We start from the raw sequence: 15,675 nt of genomic DNA on the forward strand, positions 1-15,675 counted from the left end.
TTAAGCCCTGCATTCATTAGGTATTTGTCCTAATGCTCTCCCTCCACTTGTTCCCCACCTCCTGATAGTCCCCAGTGTGTGTTGTTCCCTTCCCTGTGTCCATGCGTTCTCATGTTGAACTCCCACTTATCCGTGAGAACATGTGGTGTTTGTTTGGTTTTCTGTTCCTGTGTTAGTTTGCTGAGGACAATGGCTTCCAGCTTCATCTACGTCCCTGCAAAAGACATGATCTCATTCTTTTTTATGGCTGCATAGTATTCTATGGTGGGTGTGTATACCACATTTTCTTTATCCTATCTGTCACTGGGCATTTGAGTTGGTTCCATGTCTTTGCTATTGTAAATAGTGCTGCAATAAACATTTGTATGCATGTGTCTTTATAGTAGAATGATTTATAATGCTTTGGGTATATCCCCAGTAATGGGATTGCTGGGTCAAATGGTATTTCTGGTTCTAGATCCTTGAGGAATCACCACACTATCTTCCACAATGGTTGAACTAATTTACATTCCCACCAACAGTGTAAAAGCGTTCCTATTTCTCTGCTGCCTTGCCATCTACTGTTTCTTGACTTTTTAATAATAGCCATTCTGACAGCGTGAGATGGTATCTCATTATGATTTTGATTTGCATTTCTCTAATGATCAGTGATGTTGAGTTTTTTTTCGTGTTTTTTGGCCACATAAATGTCATCTTTTGAGAAGTATGTGTTCATATCCTTTGCCCACTTTTTGATGGGGTTTTTTCTTGTAAATTTGTGGAAGTTCCTTGTAGATTCTAGATATTAGCCCTTTGTCAGATGGTTAGATTGCAAAAATTTTCTCCCATTCTGTAGATTGCCTTTTCACTCTGATGATAGTTTCTTTGATGTGCAGAAGCTCTTTAGTCAATTTTCATTTTTGTTGCAATTGCTTTTGGTGTTTTCGTCATGAATCTTTGCCTATGCCTATGTCCTGAATGGTATTGCCTAGGTTTTATTCTAGGGCTTTTATGGTTTTGGGTTTTATGTTTAAGTCTTTAATCCATCTTGAGTTAATTTTTGTATAAGGTGTAAAGAAGGGGTCCAGTTTGTGTTCTGCATATGGATAACCAGTTTTCCCAGTACCATTTATTAAATAGGGAATCTTTTCCCCATTTCTAGTGTTTGTCTGGTTTGTTGAAGATCAGATGGTTGTAGATGTGTGGTGTTATTTGAGGTCTCTGCTGTGTTCCATTGGTGTATACGTCTGTTTTGGTTATTGCAGCCTTGTAGTAGTTTGAAGTCAGGTAGCATGGTGCCTCCAGCTTTGTTCTTTTTACTTAGGATTGTCTTGGGTATATGAGCTCCTTTTTGGTTTCATATGAAATTTAAAGTAGATTTTTCTAATTCTGTGAATAATGTTGACGGTAGTTTGGGAATAGCATTGAATCTATAAATTACTTTGGGCAGTATGGCCATTTTCACAATATTGATTCTTCCTATCCATGAGCATGGAATGTTTTTCCATATGTCTGCATCCTCTTTTATTTCCTTGACCAGTGGTTTGTAGTTCTCCTTGAAGAGGTCCTTCACTTCCACTGTTAGCTGTATTCCTAGGTATTTTATTCTCTTTGTAGCAATTGTGATTGGAAGTTCATTCATGATTTGGTGCTCTGTTTGTCTATTGTTGGTGTATAAGAATGCTTAGGATTTTTGTACATTGATTTTCTATCCTAAGACTTTGCTGAAGTTGCTCATCAGCTTAAGGAGTTTTTGGGCTGAGACAGTTTTTTTTTTTTTCTTTTGAGACGGAGTCTTGCTCCATAGCCCAGGCTGGAGTGCAGTGGCATGATCTCGGCTCACTGCAACCTCTGTCTCCCAGGTCCCACTTTAGGCAATTCTCCTGCTTCAGCCTCCCGAGCTCCTGAGTAGCTGGGATTACGGGCACATGCCATCATGCCCAGCTAATTTTTATATTTTTAGTAGAGATGGGGTTTCACCATGTTGGCCAGGCTGGTCTTGAACTCCTGACCTTGTGATCTGCCCACCTCGGTCTCCCAAAGTGCTGGGATTACAGGCATGAGCCACTGCGTCTGCCCCAAAAATTGGGTTTTCTAAATATGCAATCATGTCATCTGTAAACAGACCATTTTACTTTCTCTCTCTCTATTTGAATACCCTTTCTTTCTCATGCTTGATTGCCCTGGCCAGAACTTCAATACTATGTTGAATAGGAGAAGGGAGTTTTCAAAATGAGAACTCCATGATCCAAAACTACCTTTGAGTGGCTCTTATCAGCCACTGCCCAGCTGGTTATGGCCTGCTTTAGCTCGTGATAGTGGTGGTGGGAGGTTGGGGTGGAGAGTTCCATTGCAGAATGTAGGAACATGCTGAGCCTACCTGGGGCTATTTTCCAAATTTTTAACGCTTGTACTTCCAGAAAGCCATTTGAGCTTGGCTAAGGACAAATCTTTCTGTAAAGTGTTCCCTGTGTACCATTCAATCTTATCTACTTACACTATTAGCATGGATGTTAAAGGCTCACATTAAACTGCCAGGGTTCAAAACTTGCTTCTGTCTTGCACTGCTTGGGGGCAAGTTAAACCTTATTGCATCTACCATATTTCTAAATCTGTAAAATGGGAATATAAAAACACCTAACACAAAGGGCTCTAGAGGTTAAATAATACATGCTAATCATGTAGAGAGACACTTGGTGTAGAATTGTAAGCTATTAGTTTTTATAGTTATTAGTGACAAGAGGAATCTAATCAGAAAGGTGACATTGCCTTCTTAGATATCAAAATGTGATATTTGGATATGCTTGAGATATGGTTACCTGGAGGCATGTTTCTAATCATTCACCCTAAAATTAAATGGGGAGAATTCCTCCCTAACACAGCCTCAGGTATGTATGGTCAATGTTTTCCTTGAACTTGTTTTTTTTGAGATGGAGTCTCACTCTGTCACCCAGGCTGGAGTGTGGTAGCACAATCTTGGCTCACTGCAACCTCCGCCTCCCACGTTCGAGCAATTTTCCTGCCTCAGCCTCCCGAGTAGCTGTGACCACAGGCGCCTGCTACCACACCCAGCTAATTTTTTTATTTTTAGTAGAGATAGGATTTCACCATGTTGGCCAGGCTGGTCTCGAATTCCTGACCTCAGGTGATCTGTCCACCTCGGCCTCCCAAAGTGCTGGGATTACAGGCATAAGCCACTATGCCTGGCCATACCCCTGAACTTTTTATCAATTATCTATTTTTGCAACTAATTGTCTCATTGTTTTATATATGTTAGTTTTAACATCCTGGCTAGATGAAAATCAAGTTGATGCCAGAATTTTATCTTTTTCACCCCTTTCATCTCTGTACAGGTAGGACATAGGTAGGAGCTTAGTGTGTATTTATTGAGTGGATTGATAACACCGAATGAAACAATTCAGAAATTTGAGTATAGTCAATGGACAGGAGCACAATTTTGAAGCCAAAGGGGCTCTGGGACACTTACCCATGTCTTCATTTCCATTGCCTGGTGCAAAAGGATTGTGGTGAGGGAGATGGTGTTGATTGGTGTCCCAAAGGTAAAGACGTCTATATCAGAGCCCTTATAGGTCTGCAGAGGAGGAACAGACAGGCATTGTCAGGTATGTCTGTGGACTTAAAACTTTGGCTTTGACACAGTGATTATAAAGCATCAGTGACGGCAGTTGTCAATGAAGAAGGAGGTATCCAGCTGCCATCCGTGTGGTACTGATCCGAGGAACAGGTCAAGATAAAAAAGGAATTGATAGGACTCATTCAGAAATGGTGTTTGCAGGAGTAAGCCAAGATGGGGATTGTGAAACCATTGTGGAATGAATGAAGAAAGAATTCATTGAGAGCCCATCAGACACTATGCTAACAGCTGAGGATACTTCTGTGTTTGCCTACAATGAGTTTAGTCTATTAGGCAGGGCGAATGTGGTACAATTTAAGGAAGTAAGTGCTATAATAGAGGCAAGTACAAGGTACCCTGGGAACACAGAAGAGAGGATATATTAGCTGAGACCAGAATAAGAGGAGTTAATCACTTGGAAAGAGAGGGTAAATGCAGTTCCAGCAAAGGTCAGAACTGAGGGTGAACACAGACGGTTTGTAGAACTCCAGAGTCCTACATTGTAGGTCTGTTGAGCATATTCAAGGGCAAAAGATATAGCAGGAAAGCCAAGGAGAGGCCTGGCCAGGGAGGGTATTGTAAGCCAGGAAGTTCAAGCAAAGCACAAGATCCCTGCCTCCCCTAACCCCATCATCTTGCTAGTTATGAAAGAATATGAGCCCAGAGGTTGGATAAGCAACAGTGTTTACCTGGTGGCAATTGCTTCCCATCCTGTACCCTGTGTCCAGGAAGAAGACATATTGTTTGCTACCTAAATTCTCACTATTTAAACTGAGGAATCAAACTGAGATCGGGCTGGTATCCCTTGCTATCTGCATTCTTGCTACTTTTTTCAGATAATGTAGTATCTCATTATCGGAACTTGCTGCCTCTGAAGGCTAGCTTCCTTGACCTTCGAAGCACAGGTATATATAAAAATCAAGGGTAGTAAATTCAAATACCTTCAGTGTTCAAGTAGGAAACAGTTAATGAGTAAAGATAGCCAGGTGTAAGACAAAAGGGGAGTGGTAGAGACTAAGGCAAACTGGAGAACATGCTCACAAGGTGAGCCCGGCTGCAAAGTCAAGTCCAGATTTTTGCTATGAGGGAAAAAATGACCCAGTATAAATATAGCTTTCAGTTTTTCAAGAGCCTGCAGAAATCAAAATGTTTGGGTAGTGTTTGACTTTTCAAACACCTTGGGTTGGATGTAACCTGCAGGCTACCTGTTTGAGCCTCTGCTCTAAAGTGTTCAGAAGGACACTACTAGTCTGGAACTTTACATAAAAAGGACCAGTTCTTCTCTGCAATTTATGTGGTGAGAATGGGACTATATGACTTACCAGGTAAGGGATAAAGAAGCAGATGAGGCTCTGGTAGAATGCATCCAGCATAGAAATCCAGAAAGTCGACAGGTTATAGCACTGCCAGGAGAGAACACACCAATAATTATCACCCTTATAGCAAGCCTCTATTCTTTGCAAGCAACTTTCTTGCATGTGACTGTGACAGACAACCAGATGCTTACAATGCCTCTTGTGTTTGTGGTAGTAGAATGGAGTAATTAGGAGCGTAGACTTGGGGGTGACAGACTTCAGTTCAACTATCTGTGTGACCTTGTGAAAATTACTAAACTGTGCGGAGAACTAATTTCTTCTTCCATGAAATGTGGGCAAAAATAACATAGCCTATCTCCTTGGGGTTCAAGAGGACTAAATGCAATTGTGCCTTAGTACCTAGTAAGTACTCAGGCCTTAGTGCCTAGCCAAGTACTCAGTTATTCATTGTTATCACTCATTAGTTCTTTTGCTAGTGTTGCTACAAACTTGGCAAGTGTAAAGATTCTAAAGTTTCTGAGTGGCATCTGAGAGATCTCAATCATAGCCCAAATCACAGGTTCCCAAGTTTCTGAAGTTCAACGGCTCCAGAAACAAGGCTTCTCAGGCATCAATCTTTGTGCCTTCCCCAGGAAAAGTGAAACCTTTACAGTTTTGGGGTCTTGCTTTATTAACTTCTTTTAGATACTCAAGGAATTTGCTATGCAGTCAGCACGTTGATGGGAAGGATAAACTTAGAAAAGCCCAAGATGAACACATGCTCCTACCAAGCCCCCTTCATGTGGACTGCTTGGGCTTCTGTGTTGCTCTCTCCTCTTGTCTTTGGGTTACAGCTGGGCTTGCTGTTAGTCTATAAATAATTGCCAGATCTCAAACACCACACCTGGCTCTGCCCTTCTTTCCTCCAGGTGCAAGATACTCTCTGGCATTGCAAAGTCCCTCTTCCCAGAGCTCCCTCTTCGAGGCATCCAGGGTCCCTTGATCCAGCTTCTTGCTGGTGCTGGGAGTGCATGCTGTCTGACTTCTCCAAATCGTTCAGGGCTGCAGTGTGGCCTCTCTGGGCCTCCCTAGGATGCCACCTGATGGCTTCTCAGGCCTGCCTTAGTCTATTTGATACCAGCAAGTTCTAAAGCACATGTAATTTTGAGTTCTAAGTTTTGCCTTCCCTAATATGAAATAGAACCATTGTATACCTTACCCAGTGAAAAGCAAAGTAGCTATAAATCCCAAGGGTTCTCAAACTGCGCTTTGGGGGTTCTATAGATGCATCTCAGAGCTTGGAGGGGCCCCCTGAAAGGTATAGAATCCTTCTGCATGCCTCTTCCCCTTCGACTAGGGCAGTCCCATATTAATGTGTGATATAATTAAGAAATAATTAAAAATACCCACTAGTCTGGCCCAACACCCTCAATAGCAAATGGAAAACAGGTCAGGAAAGGAGAGAGGAGTTACTCAAAGTAAATGATGGAACAGTGGTCAGAGTGCAGGCTCCTGACCCCGGCATACAGCTCTTTCTCTGATGCCTCCAGAGGGGAGGGTAGAGGTCAGTAAGAAGCTGAAGTCACCACCCTTTGGCTGCCTGATCCCCTTACCTCAGAGTTCTGGCCACTCTTGTATAGCTCAGGCAATGCCAGGAGTGTTTCTGCAGAGATGTCTTTGTCAAGGACTCCAAAGACGAGAGGAGGCAAGGAGGTAAAGAAGAGATTGAAGAATATCATCTGCCAGTAATCAATCATGGTGGAGCTGGAGAAACCACAGAAGAACTGATACCAGAAGAGCAGGTTGACATAGCACTGCAGGCAAAGAGCATGGCCTTGTGAGTGGGACTCCATGTGCAGCCGGTCACCAGCTCCTGCTTGGGACCTGCTGGAGTGGCAGTTTCCTCATTTATAATACACAGGGTTATGTAAGGATGAGAGATAATTCTAATCCTCAGAGCAGTAGCTACCGCTGTTACTACTACTACTATTGCTACTAACAATCTTCAGGACCTGAAGGGAAGTCCACCAACTTGTTTAAGGGGAGTGGACAGTAAGTCTTCACTTAACATTGCCAATAGGTTCTTAGAAACTGCAACTTAAAGCAAAATGATGTATGGCAAGCCCCGGAATAACATTGCTTAATTCAACATCACAGTTTCTAGGAACCTACTGATGACATTAAGTGAGGAATTACTGTACTATGGTGGTTAAAAGTACAGATTTTGGAGGCAGACAGGCCTGGTTTTGAATCCCCAGTTCTGTCACTTACTAGCTGTGTGACCTTGGACAAACTACTTAACCTTTCTGAACATCATTTTATCATCTGTCAGCTGGGAATAGTAGTACTTAGACCAATGGCATGTGAAATATGAATGGCAGTGGAGTGGTAATAGAAAGGGATGTCACTGATAAAGGGGTAATAGAAAGATTGAACCATGAGCAGGACACCTGGTAGGACGGTGACCTCGTGAGAAGGTTGACTTCACTATACTTTCCTAATGGTCATGCAGCTCAGAAGGGTGAATGAGAAAATCTGCCTAAATGTTGTTCTTTTTTTTTCTAAAGCTCTTTCTCACTCAAGATCTCCTCTCTTGCGGGTGGGCTGGGTCACTGTTATTGTCTACCATATTGCGATATGGTTTGGTGATTTGACCAAGGTCATACATATAAGCAGCTCGTCCTGGAGTTAGAACTAGAACTTCTCAGTTATGTGGGGCTGAGGCACAGAGATGTGAAGGGTCTTGCAAGAAATCATTCAGCAGGTTTGTGTTCAAGCTGTAACTCCTATTTCTGGACTGCTGGGTCAATGTTATTTTGGAGGGGCTCTCTATTTTTACAAACATATCGCCACTAGTAGTAACATCAGTTATAAAATTTGACCTTCTATATGTGCCAGGAGTGAGATATACATCAGTATATTAGCATATAGTACGTCATTGGATGTGCAATACACACTATAGATTGTCCTAACAACCTTGCAAGGTTAGTATTGCTAATAGCACTATGTTATTGTACTGATATATCACATGTCGATATTAACAATAATATTAACATTATTAGGCCCACTCTACAGATGAAGAATCCCAGGTTCTGACATACTGTTGCCCCCCTGCCCAAATTCAGAGCTAGAGAGTGGTACAATCAGCATCTGAATTTTCACAGTTCTAACTACCTCTAAACTTTCTCAGTCCTATCTTTGGCTTATAAGATTACACTTTTCTAGACATATACCAGCCTGCAAAGCTGAAAATATTTATTATCCAGCTCTTTGAAGAAAAAGCTTCCTGAGACCTAATGTAGACAGCCTCACACGGGCCATGATTGGCTTGATTCCTGCTCTATACCCATTGCTCAGCCCTGTTCCCGACACACAGCAGACATTCAAGTGTTATTTGAATCAATGTAGTTAATCTTAGCTCTATGCTAACACCCATCCTGGAGTTTTAATGTTACAGGGTGCTTCTTTCCTCCTGAAGCCCTGGTAAGATCTTGTTTTTCACTTCTTCCTAACTGGAATTTTTGTACCTTGCAGGGAGTGCATTGAACTCCATGGCAGCATTGCTGAGATTGGATGCCTGCTCTTTCTCTCAAGAAGCCACAGTGCAGTAATTAATTCATTGTTCAAATTTCAGAGCAGACTAGGTTTTAATCCCCTCTGAAATTGGGTTCGGATGTGGAAGTCATAGTTCTCCACCTTCTAATTGCAACAGGGAGATAATGCGGCATCAGTATCGCAATTTTGAGCATGGCATTGGGCTGGAAATAAATATCATTTAAGCTTTGAAAGCGTGGCTGCTTGGAAACGTTTTCTTTCCTATTTCACAAATTTAGTGCAGAGAAGAGGCTGTGCTTATTCAAAAGAATTATTCCTTGAGCTGCCAAAAAAATTAAACAGGAGCATTTTGAATTCTAAGTAAACAGTCTTTCACTCTCAGAGTTTCAAGTCAGATGGAGTGACTTGTTTGCGTAGACTTGCTGAGATAATATTACTATCAAGTTGATTGAATTTACATTACTTTTTGTCATGCTGTTTATCTACATATACATTGAACTTTGCACAGAAAGTCATTCCTGAGCAAGTGTGACTGTGTCAGAGTCTGAAAGAAAGACTGGAGCAAGAGGAAAAAAAATGCAATTTTGTAGCTACTACCTGGCTAATGTTTCTCTTCCATCACCTTGGTCTTAATCCTCCCCTTTTACTTAGGCAAAGATGAGTCATTCTGTTTGGAAGATCTTGGGATTTATTAAAAGCCTTTGAACTAGATAATGAAAAACTCTGTCTTTTGTTCCCTCCATTAGTATAGCAATGTTCTGACTTCTTCCTATACCCATTGTTAACAAAGGGCTTTTCAAACAAGAGTCTTCTGACCATTTTAATACCTCAGTTGGTATGTGTTTGCTGTGGGCCCTCATCAACAAGACAGAAGCCAACATAGTTTCTAGGAGACACAACTTATTGTTTGTATTTTTATAGGGCTATATGCTTTTCAGAGCTCTGACACTGAGGCCTCTTGACACAGAATTATAGTTTCCCCATATTATTGATGAAAAGATTAATTAATCTCTGTGAGCTTTAGTTTCTTCAAGGTCATACAGCATGTTGGAGTCAGGTAAGACTACCCAGACAACCTCTGCACCTCAAACATCTTTGCTAAGTAGATATTTTATTTAGTATCCTGCCCTCCAGGAAATCCCTGTAAGAAAGCCCAGGGGCACTGAAGTGATATGCAAGTCCCAAGGTGAAGCCATGGGCTCCAGCCTTATATTCTGTGAGGTACTTTTCACCTTCACTCTCACAAGGCATGGAGTATACCTCTTACACTGAGCTGGCTGTATATATAGAGGAAATCTAAGATACAGGTCAGACTAGCTCTTCAAATCCTTCTTTGTTACAACAAGAAAATCTCATTTATGAGACTTGACTCCAAGAGTAATGACAGCAACAATAACAACAAAAAATGGCTAACTTTATAAATGATTATGATATGCTAATCACTTTATATGCAAGTTCTCATTTAGTCCTCATAGCAAATATATGAGAAAGGTACTATTACCACCCATTTTACAGATGGTGAAACTGAGATTTGGGGACATTACCACATATGGGCATCTGGATTTGAACCCAATGTGTCTGACTCCAGAGTCTACACTTGTAGCTATTCATGCTGCCCTCTGTGTGCCAGGTGCTTTTCATACAGCATTGCCAATTCTCATAATAACTTCACAAAAATAGAAAGTGAAAAGTCTAGCTCAAGGTCACAGAGCTATTAAGGAACAGTTTCAAGATCCCACACTATGCCAGCCTGACTCCTTCCTTTAGGCTGAGGTGCTTTGCCCACTGCTACGGGGAGATCTGGCCCTGTGGCAAGGACTGCCAAGGCCTGGGTGGGAGGACGCCATAGGCTACTTACCACGTTCTTGTAGAGGTAGTACACCACCATCCTGGCCAGGCGCGAGTAACACCAGTGGCCATGCACGAGCAGCAGCTTCTTGAGATGCTTAAAGCGGGCGATGGCAAAGTCGCTGGACATGACAGCCTGAGAGGGGAGAGAAGACACATCAGCTTCCATCCATGGCTGCCAGTGCCCCAGAGGGACTCTCTCAAGGGCGTTGCTTTGGTCTAGGCCTGTGGCCAGCAGAGTCCTAAAGACCCCTTGTTGTGGTCACTCTTGGGTAGCTTTTTGGATTCTGACACCCCACCCTCCCTTGGGGAAATCCAAACCTCTCTAGAATCCAAGGAGGGCAGATCAGAAGGGATCAGTGGTCTAGGCTGACTCTTCATCCGTTTATCCAGCAAGCATTGACTGTGACCCAGTAAGTGTCAGGCACCGTGCTAGGGATGTGATGGTTAACCAGAGAAGGGGCTTCCATTCAAGCAACTTTCAATCCTCTGAACACCTTTCACCACCCCCTGAGACAGGCCATTGGCTCCATTCACAGATGGAGCTAAGTGATAGCTCTTCCTTTACCTGGAGGTGAAATAGGTCTTCTGCCCCTGGGATTACTCAGAACAAGACACAGTTTATAGTACTCTTTTAAAAACATGAACTGAACATGCCTGTTTATAAATCCTGGTATAAATTTTGGTCGAATTCACTGTGCCTCAGTTTCCCCATCTAAAAAATGGAATAGCAATCCCTTACAGGGTGTGATGATTATTAAAATTCAATGAGATCCTAAATGTGAAGTGTCTAACACAAGCTTTTCCAACCTGCAGGTCGCATGTGGCCCAGGATGGCTTTGAATGTGGCCCAAAATTATGAGTCTTTTTTTGCAATTTTTTAAAGCTCATCAGCTATAGTTAGTGTGTTTTATGTGTAGCCCAATACAATTCTTCTTCCAGCGTGGCCCAGGGAAGCCAAAAGATTGGATACCCCTGGCCTACAGATTGCCAGCATATAGGAGATATGCAAAGGGTAACATTTCAGAACTATTCTGCAGCGTCCCAGTCAATGCTCTCTATCCTCATCAACAAATTTAAGCAGCGCCAAGTGTTTACACTGGTGGTGGAAATACAATTGTTAATGGCTGAAAACCCACAAAATGTCTGTTTAAATGGGAAAATTTAGCAGTCAAGTTAGTTTGCTTCTTCGAAGCTGAATTTTGACACTACGAAAGTGTACATTTGCAAAATGATTTCAAATGTCCTTATGGTCTGTCATTGCTTATGGAGGGCATTGCAACTTTGGATGTGGGTGGAAGTTCTCAGGGAGAAGTTTCTCTAACACTCTGGAGATTTCCTTATATCATCTCAACTAAGGACCAAAGAAAGGAAGGGAGAAACAAGAATAGTTGCAGAGAACAATACCTGCATGCCTTCCTGTCCAGATATTCCAATTCCAATATCAGCAGCTTGAATCATGCTTACATCATTTGCTCCATCACCTGAAAGAAGAGAGGTCTTGAGGTGTCTTTATTTTTGGTCCAACTGCTCAGTGACAATGAGGTAGCTCTGAAGTGTCCCCAGTTATGTACAATTGAATCCTTTTAACATTACTCTAGTGCTATAGAAAGTCATTGCTATAGTACTTAGCTTGAGAGACGTCTTTTCTTCTTTAGACAATAAGTCCTACCATTTTCTTTACCATTCAACAAATATAGGACTTACTCAGTGTCTTTTTTTTCTAGGCACAGTGTTAGGTATTGGGGATATAATGGTAATCAAGAGAATTGGGCAGTTTTCAAAAAAATGCCTTCACAAATGTTACAGTGAACTTTACTGATGAGCAAATGGAGAATTTGAGCAACTTAGAGACTTGGCAGGGTAATTCTACTAGAGAAAGGACCCAGGAGAAATGGAACTCAGATCTTTCAGATTCCAGGGCCAACACACGTCCCTCAGTCAAACTTGAAATACTGACCATATCAAGACAACTGGACAGTTTGGAGAGTGAAATCATCAGAAATTGTCAATGGTTTCCAAGGAGAGAGATGATATTCTGTTTTGTTTCTCAGTGTAGAAAAATGAGATTGATTCATGTTTTTGAAATATATTTAGTCACACTGAGTTTCCATTCAATGAAATGAGTTGTTTCAGGAAACTGGAGGTAAGGCATAGACACACACACACACACACACACACACACACACACACACACACACACACACACACACACGGTCTCCTTCTATACTAAGACTGTTCAAGATCTTTCCATGATGAAGGAAATGTTCTATATCTGCACTGTCCAATATAGAAACCAGTAGCCACATGTGTCTATGGAAATTTTGCTGGTGAAATTTGATTTAAATTTAAGTAGCCACAGATAGCTCTATACAGTGAGGCCTTCCCCAGAAGCCGAACTCTCCCCAGTGCTTTTTCTGTAAAGGGTCAGGTGGTAAATATTTTAGGCTTTGTGAGCCAAGAAGCAAAATTAAACAGTTATTCTTGCTGAAAGACTACTAATCCTTCATAAATTTTACATTGAAAAATAGAAAAATAATTCTTAGTATCCATACAAAAACATGCCATGGGTTGGATTCAGCCTGCAGGCCATAGTTTGCCAACCCTTGTTGTTGTAGACTATGCTGCCTTCATTCTTTTCCTGGCCCTACCTGTTTTCTAGTGGTTTCTCAGAATAAGCCACAATTAAATTTATATTATTATGATATAGAACATAAAATGGGAGGGAGAGAATAATTCTTCCAGTTATCTGATGACACATTTATTGGTCTTAAAAGTTTTGTCATAAGTAGCCTTTATTCCAAAATATTTTTTTCTTGATTGCATAGCAATGCATAATTTTAATCTTTCCCATGGCAAGACAAATCCAACCTTTAACCTCTTCTGTTAGTGAACCAGGAGAAGTAGAGGTGTGAAACCATGCTATTTCTCGTCACACTGGTTTTGTTTCTGGTGCTATGGGAGTGAAGCCAATATCTGACCTCAGAGAAAATCATTCTTGGGCTATTGCCTTGTGTGTGTCTGAATTTCTGAAGAGGACAATTCCAGGCATAAAAGTAGGATGTCGTTGCTAAATTTGTTCTCTGCTTTCTTTCTGCCCCACTCTTGTTATTCTGTACTGTTCTTACCTGAAAACCAGGAACAAAACCATCATGTTTAATAGGGTTTCTATTTGAAATGTCAGGAAAGAAAATCTTTTCCCATGCCTGTGTAGCAGGAGGAGAGGCTGGCACCATCTGTAAGAATATCTCTAAGAGAAGGCAATATTTACTATGTGCTTGGTATGTGCTGGGCAGAGGATCCAAAAGTGAATAAAGCTGACATCTATCTACTCCAGGAACTCATGGTATGCTGAGGAGGCCATCACAGAAGGTATGACAGTGCTTTGAGCTATAAGTACTCGGTGCTGTGGGAGCCCTCAGGGGAAAGCAAAGTTAGGTGGGATTGGAAGGAGTGTTTTACAGAGGAAATAACTTGTGCAAAGGCCCAGAAGTGAGAGAGGACAAGGCCCATGGAGAATGGTAAACAGTTTCATTTGTTGGAACATGGAAAGGCAAATGTTGGAGAAAGAAATGTGGCCACAATAAGAGACGCAGGTGAGGGTAACAGAAGATCACAAAGATTCTTTTAAACCAGGTTTGGTTGTTCCCGAAAGGTGTTAAATAAGTGCAGTTTTCTTTTCTCTGTCCCAACATGATTAAAGTTTAGCCCCCTCTGAAAAATTCTTTATCAACCAATGCTAGCATCTATTGGTGATATGCTTTGTGCTGGCCTCTTATTTAGAAATAAACACACAAATTAAACATGAGACAGTACCAATCTTTAAAATCTCCCCACCAGCCATCAACACTCAGAATATCAAATCCCTAAACACCTGAAGTTGTGGCATGCATAAAGTATTAAAGGGAAAATGATCTGTATCCCATAATTAAGATGGTCTGAGTATATATCATTAATGGCAACATTCTTGAGCTACCTGGATGCACTGAATTCAAGGCCCCTCTTGGTTTTGACCTCCATCTAAATCCTGATTTATCTTTAGCTGTCTTGCTAGTCCCAAGAACTTTGATGCACTGTCCCACTTCATCTCGTAGTTGCTGCATCTTGATTGTCATTTTGAACTCTCTCCCTCTAAGACAATGACTCACAGCCTAAGCATTCTGACTTTGAGACCTGACCTCCCACATCTGGTCCAGCCTTTCATCAGATCATCCCTGCCAAGGTGCCACCCGCATCTCAGTATGATGGGTACCTATGGAAAGGGTCATGACGCGCAACTTGTCTCGCACCAGCTTGACTATCATGCTCTTCTGGAGTGGCGTGGAGCGGCAGCACAGGACGGACCGACAATACTGGGTCAATTCCAGAAACTTCTTCTCTAGCTTTCCCTGGAAGATGGCATTCAATGTCTTCCCGTCGATGACCAATCCAGCTTCTGGAACCACAGCTTCTGAGGTGATGGATGGTGTCTTGGAAGGTAAGTGGAACCCAAAGAGCTTGCGGTCTGGCTTCTGTAGTTCATGAAATTGCTTTAGCTCTTCCAATGCACAATTGAGGATGGATTCACAGGTCTCCTATAAAGAAGCATAATAATACAGTATTTGTAGCAACCTTGGAAATGCATGTTAACAATTTCACTTTATTCTTTAGTAAGATAGTCATAAAACTCTACTACCATAGAGATTATTTACAAGCTATTCTCCAATTTTTACATTTCTCTGCAATATTTGACATAACATCAAAGGAATATTAATTTGGAACCAAATTAACAGCCAAAATAGAAGACACTGCTTGTGAATGGGAGTGAAAATAGCTCAGCAAGATGGAGATAGATACAAGAATGGCATAAGATAATAAATAATACTAATATAATGGTAAATAATGACAATATGTCATGCTGGTATGGTGCTTTCTATTTCTCACAGGTCATTTAAGTTCCCCTTTGTTCCTCAGAACATTCCTGTGTGGTAGATAGGGTGTGTATTCCCGAGCTTAGAGATGAGGAGATTGAAATGAGATCTTTAATAACTCACCCAAGATCATCCAAACTTAGTAGTGGAGTCAGAATCATTACTACTTGAACTGTGGCTTCCTAATTGAAAAAAATACATTGTACCTGTGTTTATCAATTGTTGTATTCCATGAAGGGTGCTAAGAACTGTGGCATGAAGCATTGATCACATTGGTTTGAACGGACTATGGTTATGAAAGTCTTATTGATGGAAATAAACTTATTAATTTTTTTTCTGGTGTTTGCCTTGAAATATAGTGAGAAAGTATTTCCTTTTTCAATTTTTTCTTCCATTACATCAAAGATGGTCATATTTTGATTCAAATTTATTCTTGATATCAACTTCTCTGAAC

At 41.3% G+C, this 15,675-nt stretch overlaps 1 protein-coding gene across 1 annotated transcript in view; it reads right to left on the bottom strand.

Annotated features, from left to right (window-relative positions):
• The window catches only part of ATP10B (ATPase phospholipid transporting 10B (putative)), a 281,652-nt gene that overhangs the window by 23,226 nt on the left and 242,751 nt on the right, over positions 1-15,675 (bottom strand). Inside the window, exons 15-20 of the mRNA XM_032158541.2 lie at positions 14,564-14,885; positions 11,719-11,795; positions 10,322-10,447; positions 6,522-6,722; positions 4,936-5,016; positions 3,467-3,571 (exon numbers count right to left, since the gene is read on the bottom strand). Of these exons, the coding sequence (XP_032014432.1) occupies positions 3,467-3,571; positions 4,936-5,016; positions 6,522-6,722; positions 10,322-10,447; positions 11,719-11,795; positions 14,564-14,885 (912 nt within the window). The remainder of the gene's footprint in view (positions 1-3,466; positions 3,572-4,935; positions 5,017-6,521; positions 6,723-10,321; positions 10,448-11,718; positions 11,796-14,563; positions 14,886-15,675) is intronic.

The sequence above is a fragment of the Hylobates moloch genome, unplaced genomic scaffold (assembly GCF_009828535.3).
Source record: "Hylobates moloch isolate HMO894 unplaced genomic scaffold, HMol_V3 SCAFFOLD_6, whole genome shotgun sequence".
Classification (NCBI taxonomy): domain Eukaryota; kingdom Metazoa; phylum Chordata; class Mammalia; order Primates; family Hylobatidae; genus Hylobates; species Hylobates moloch.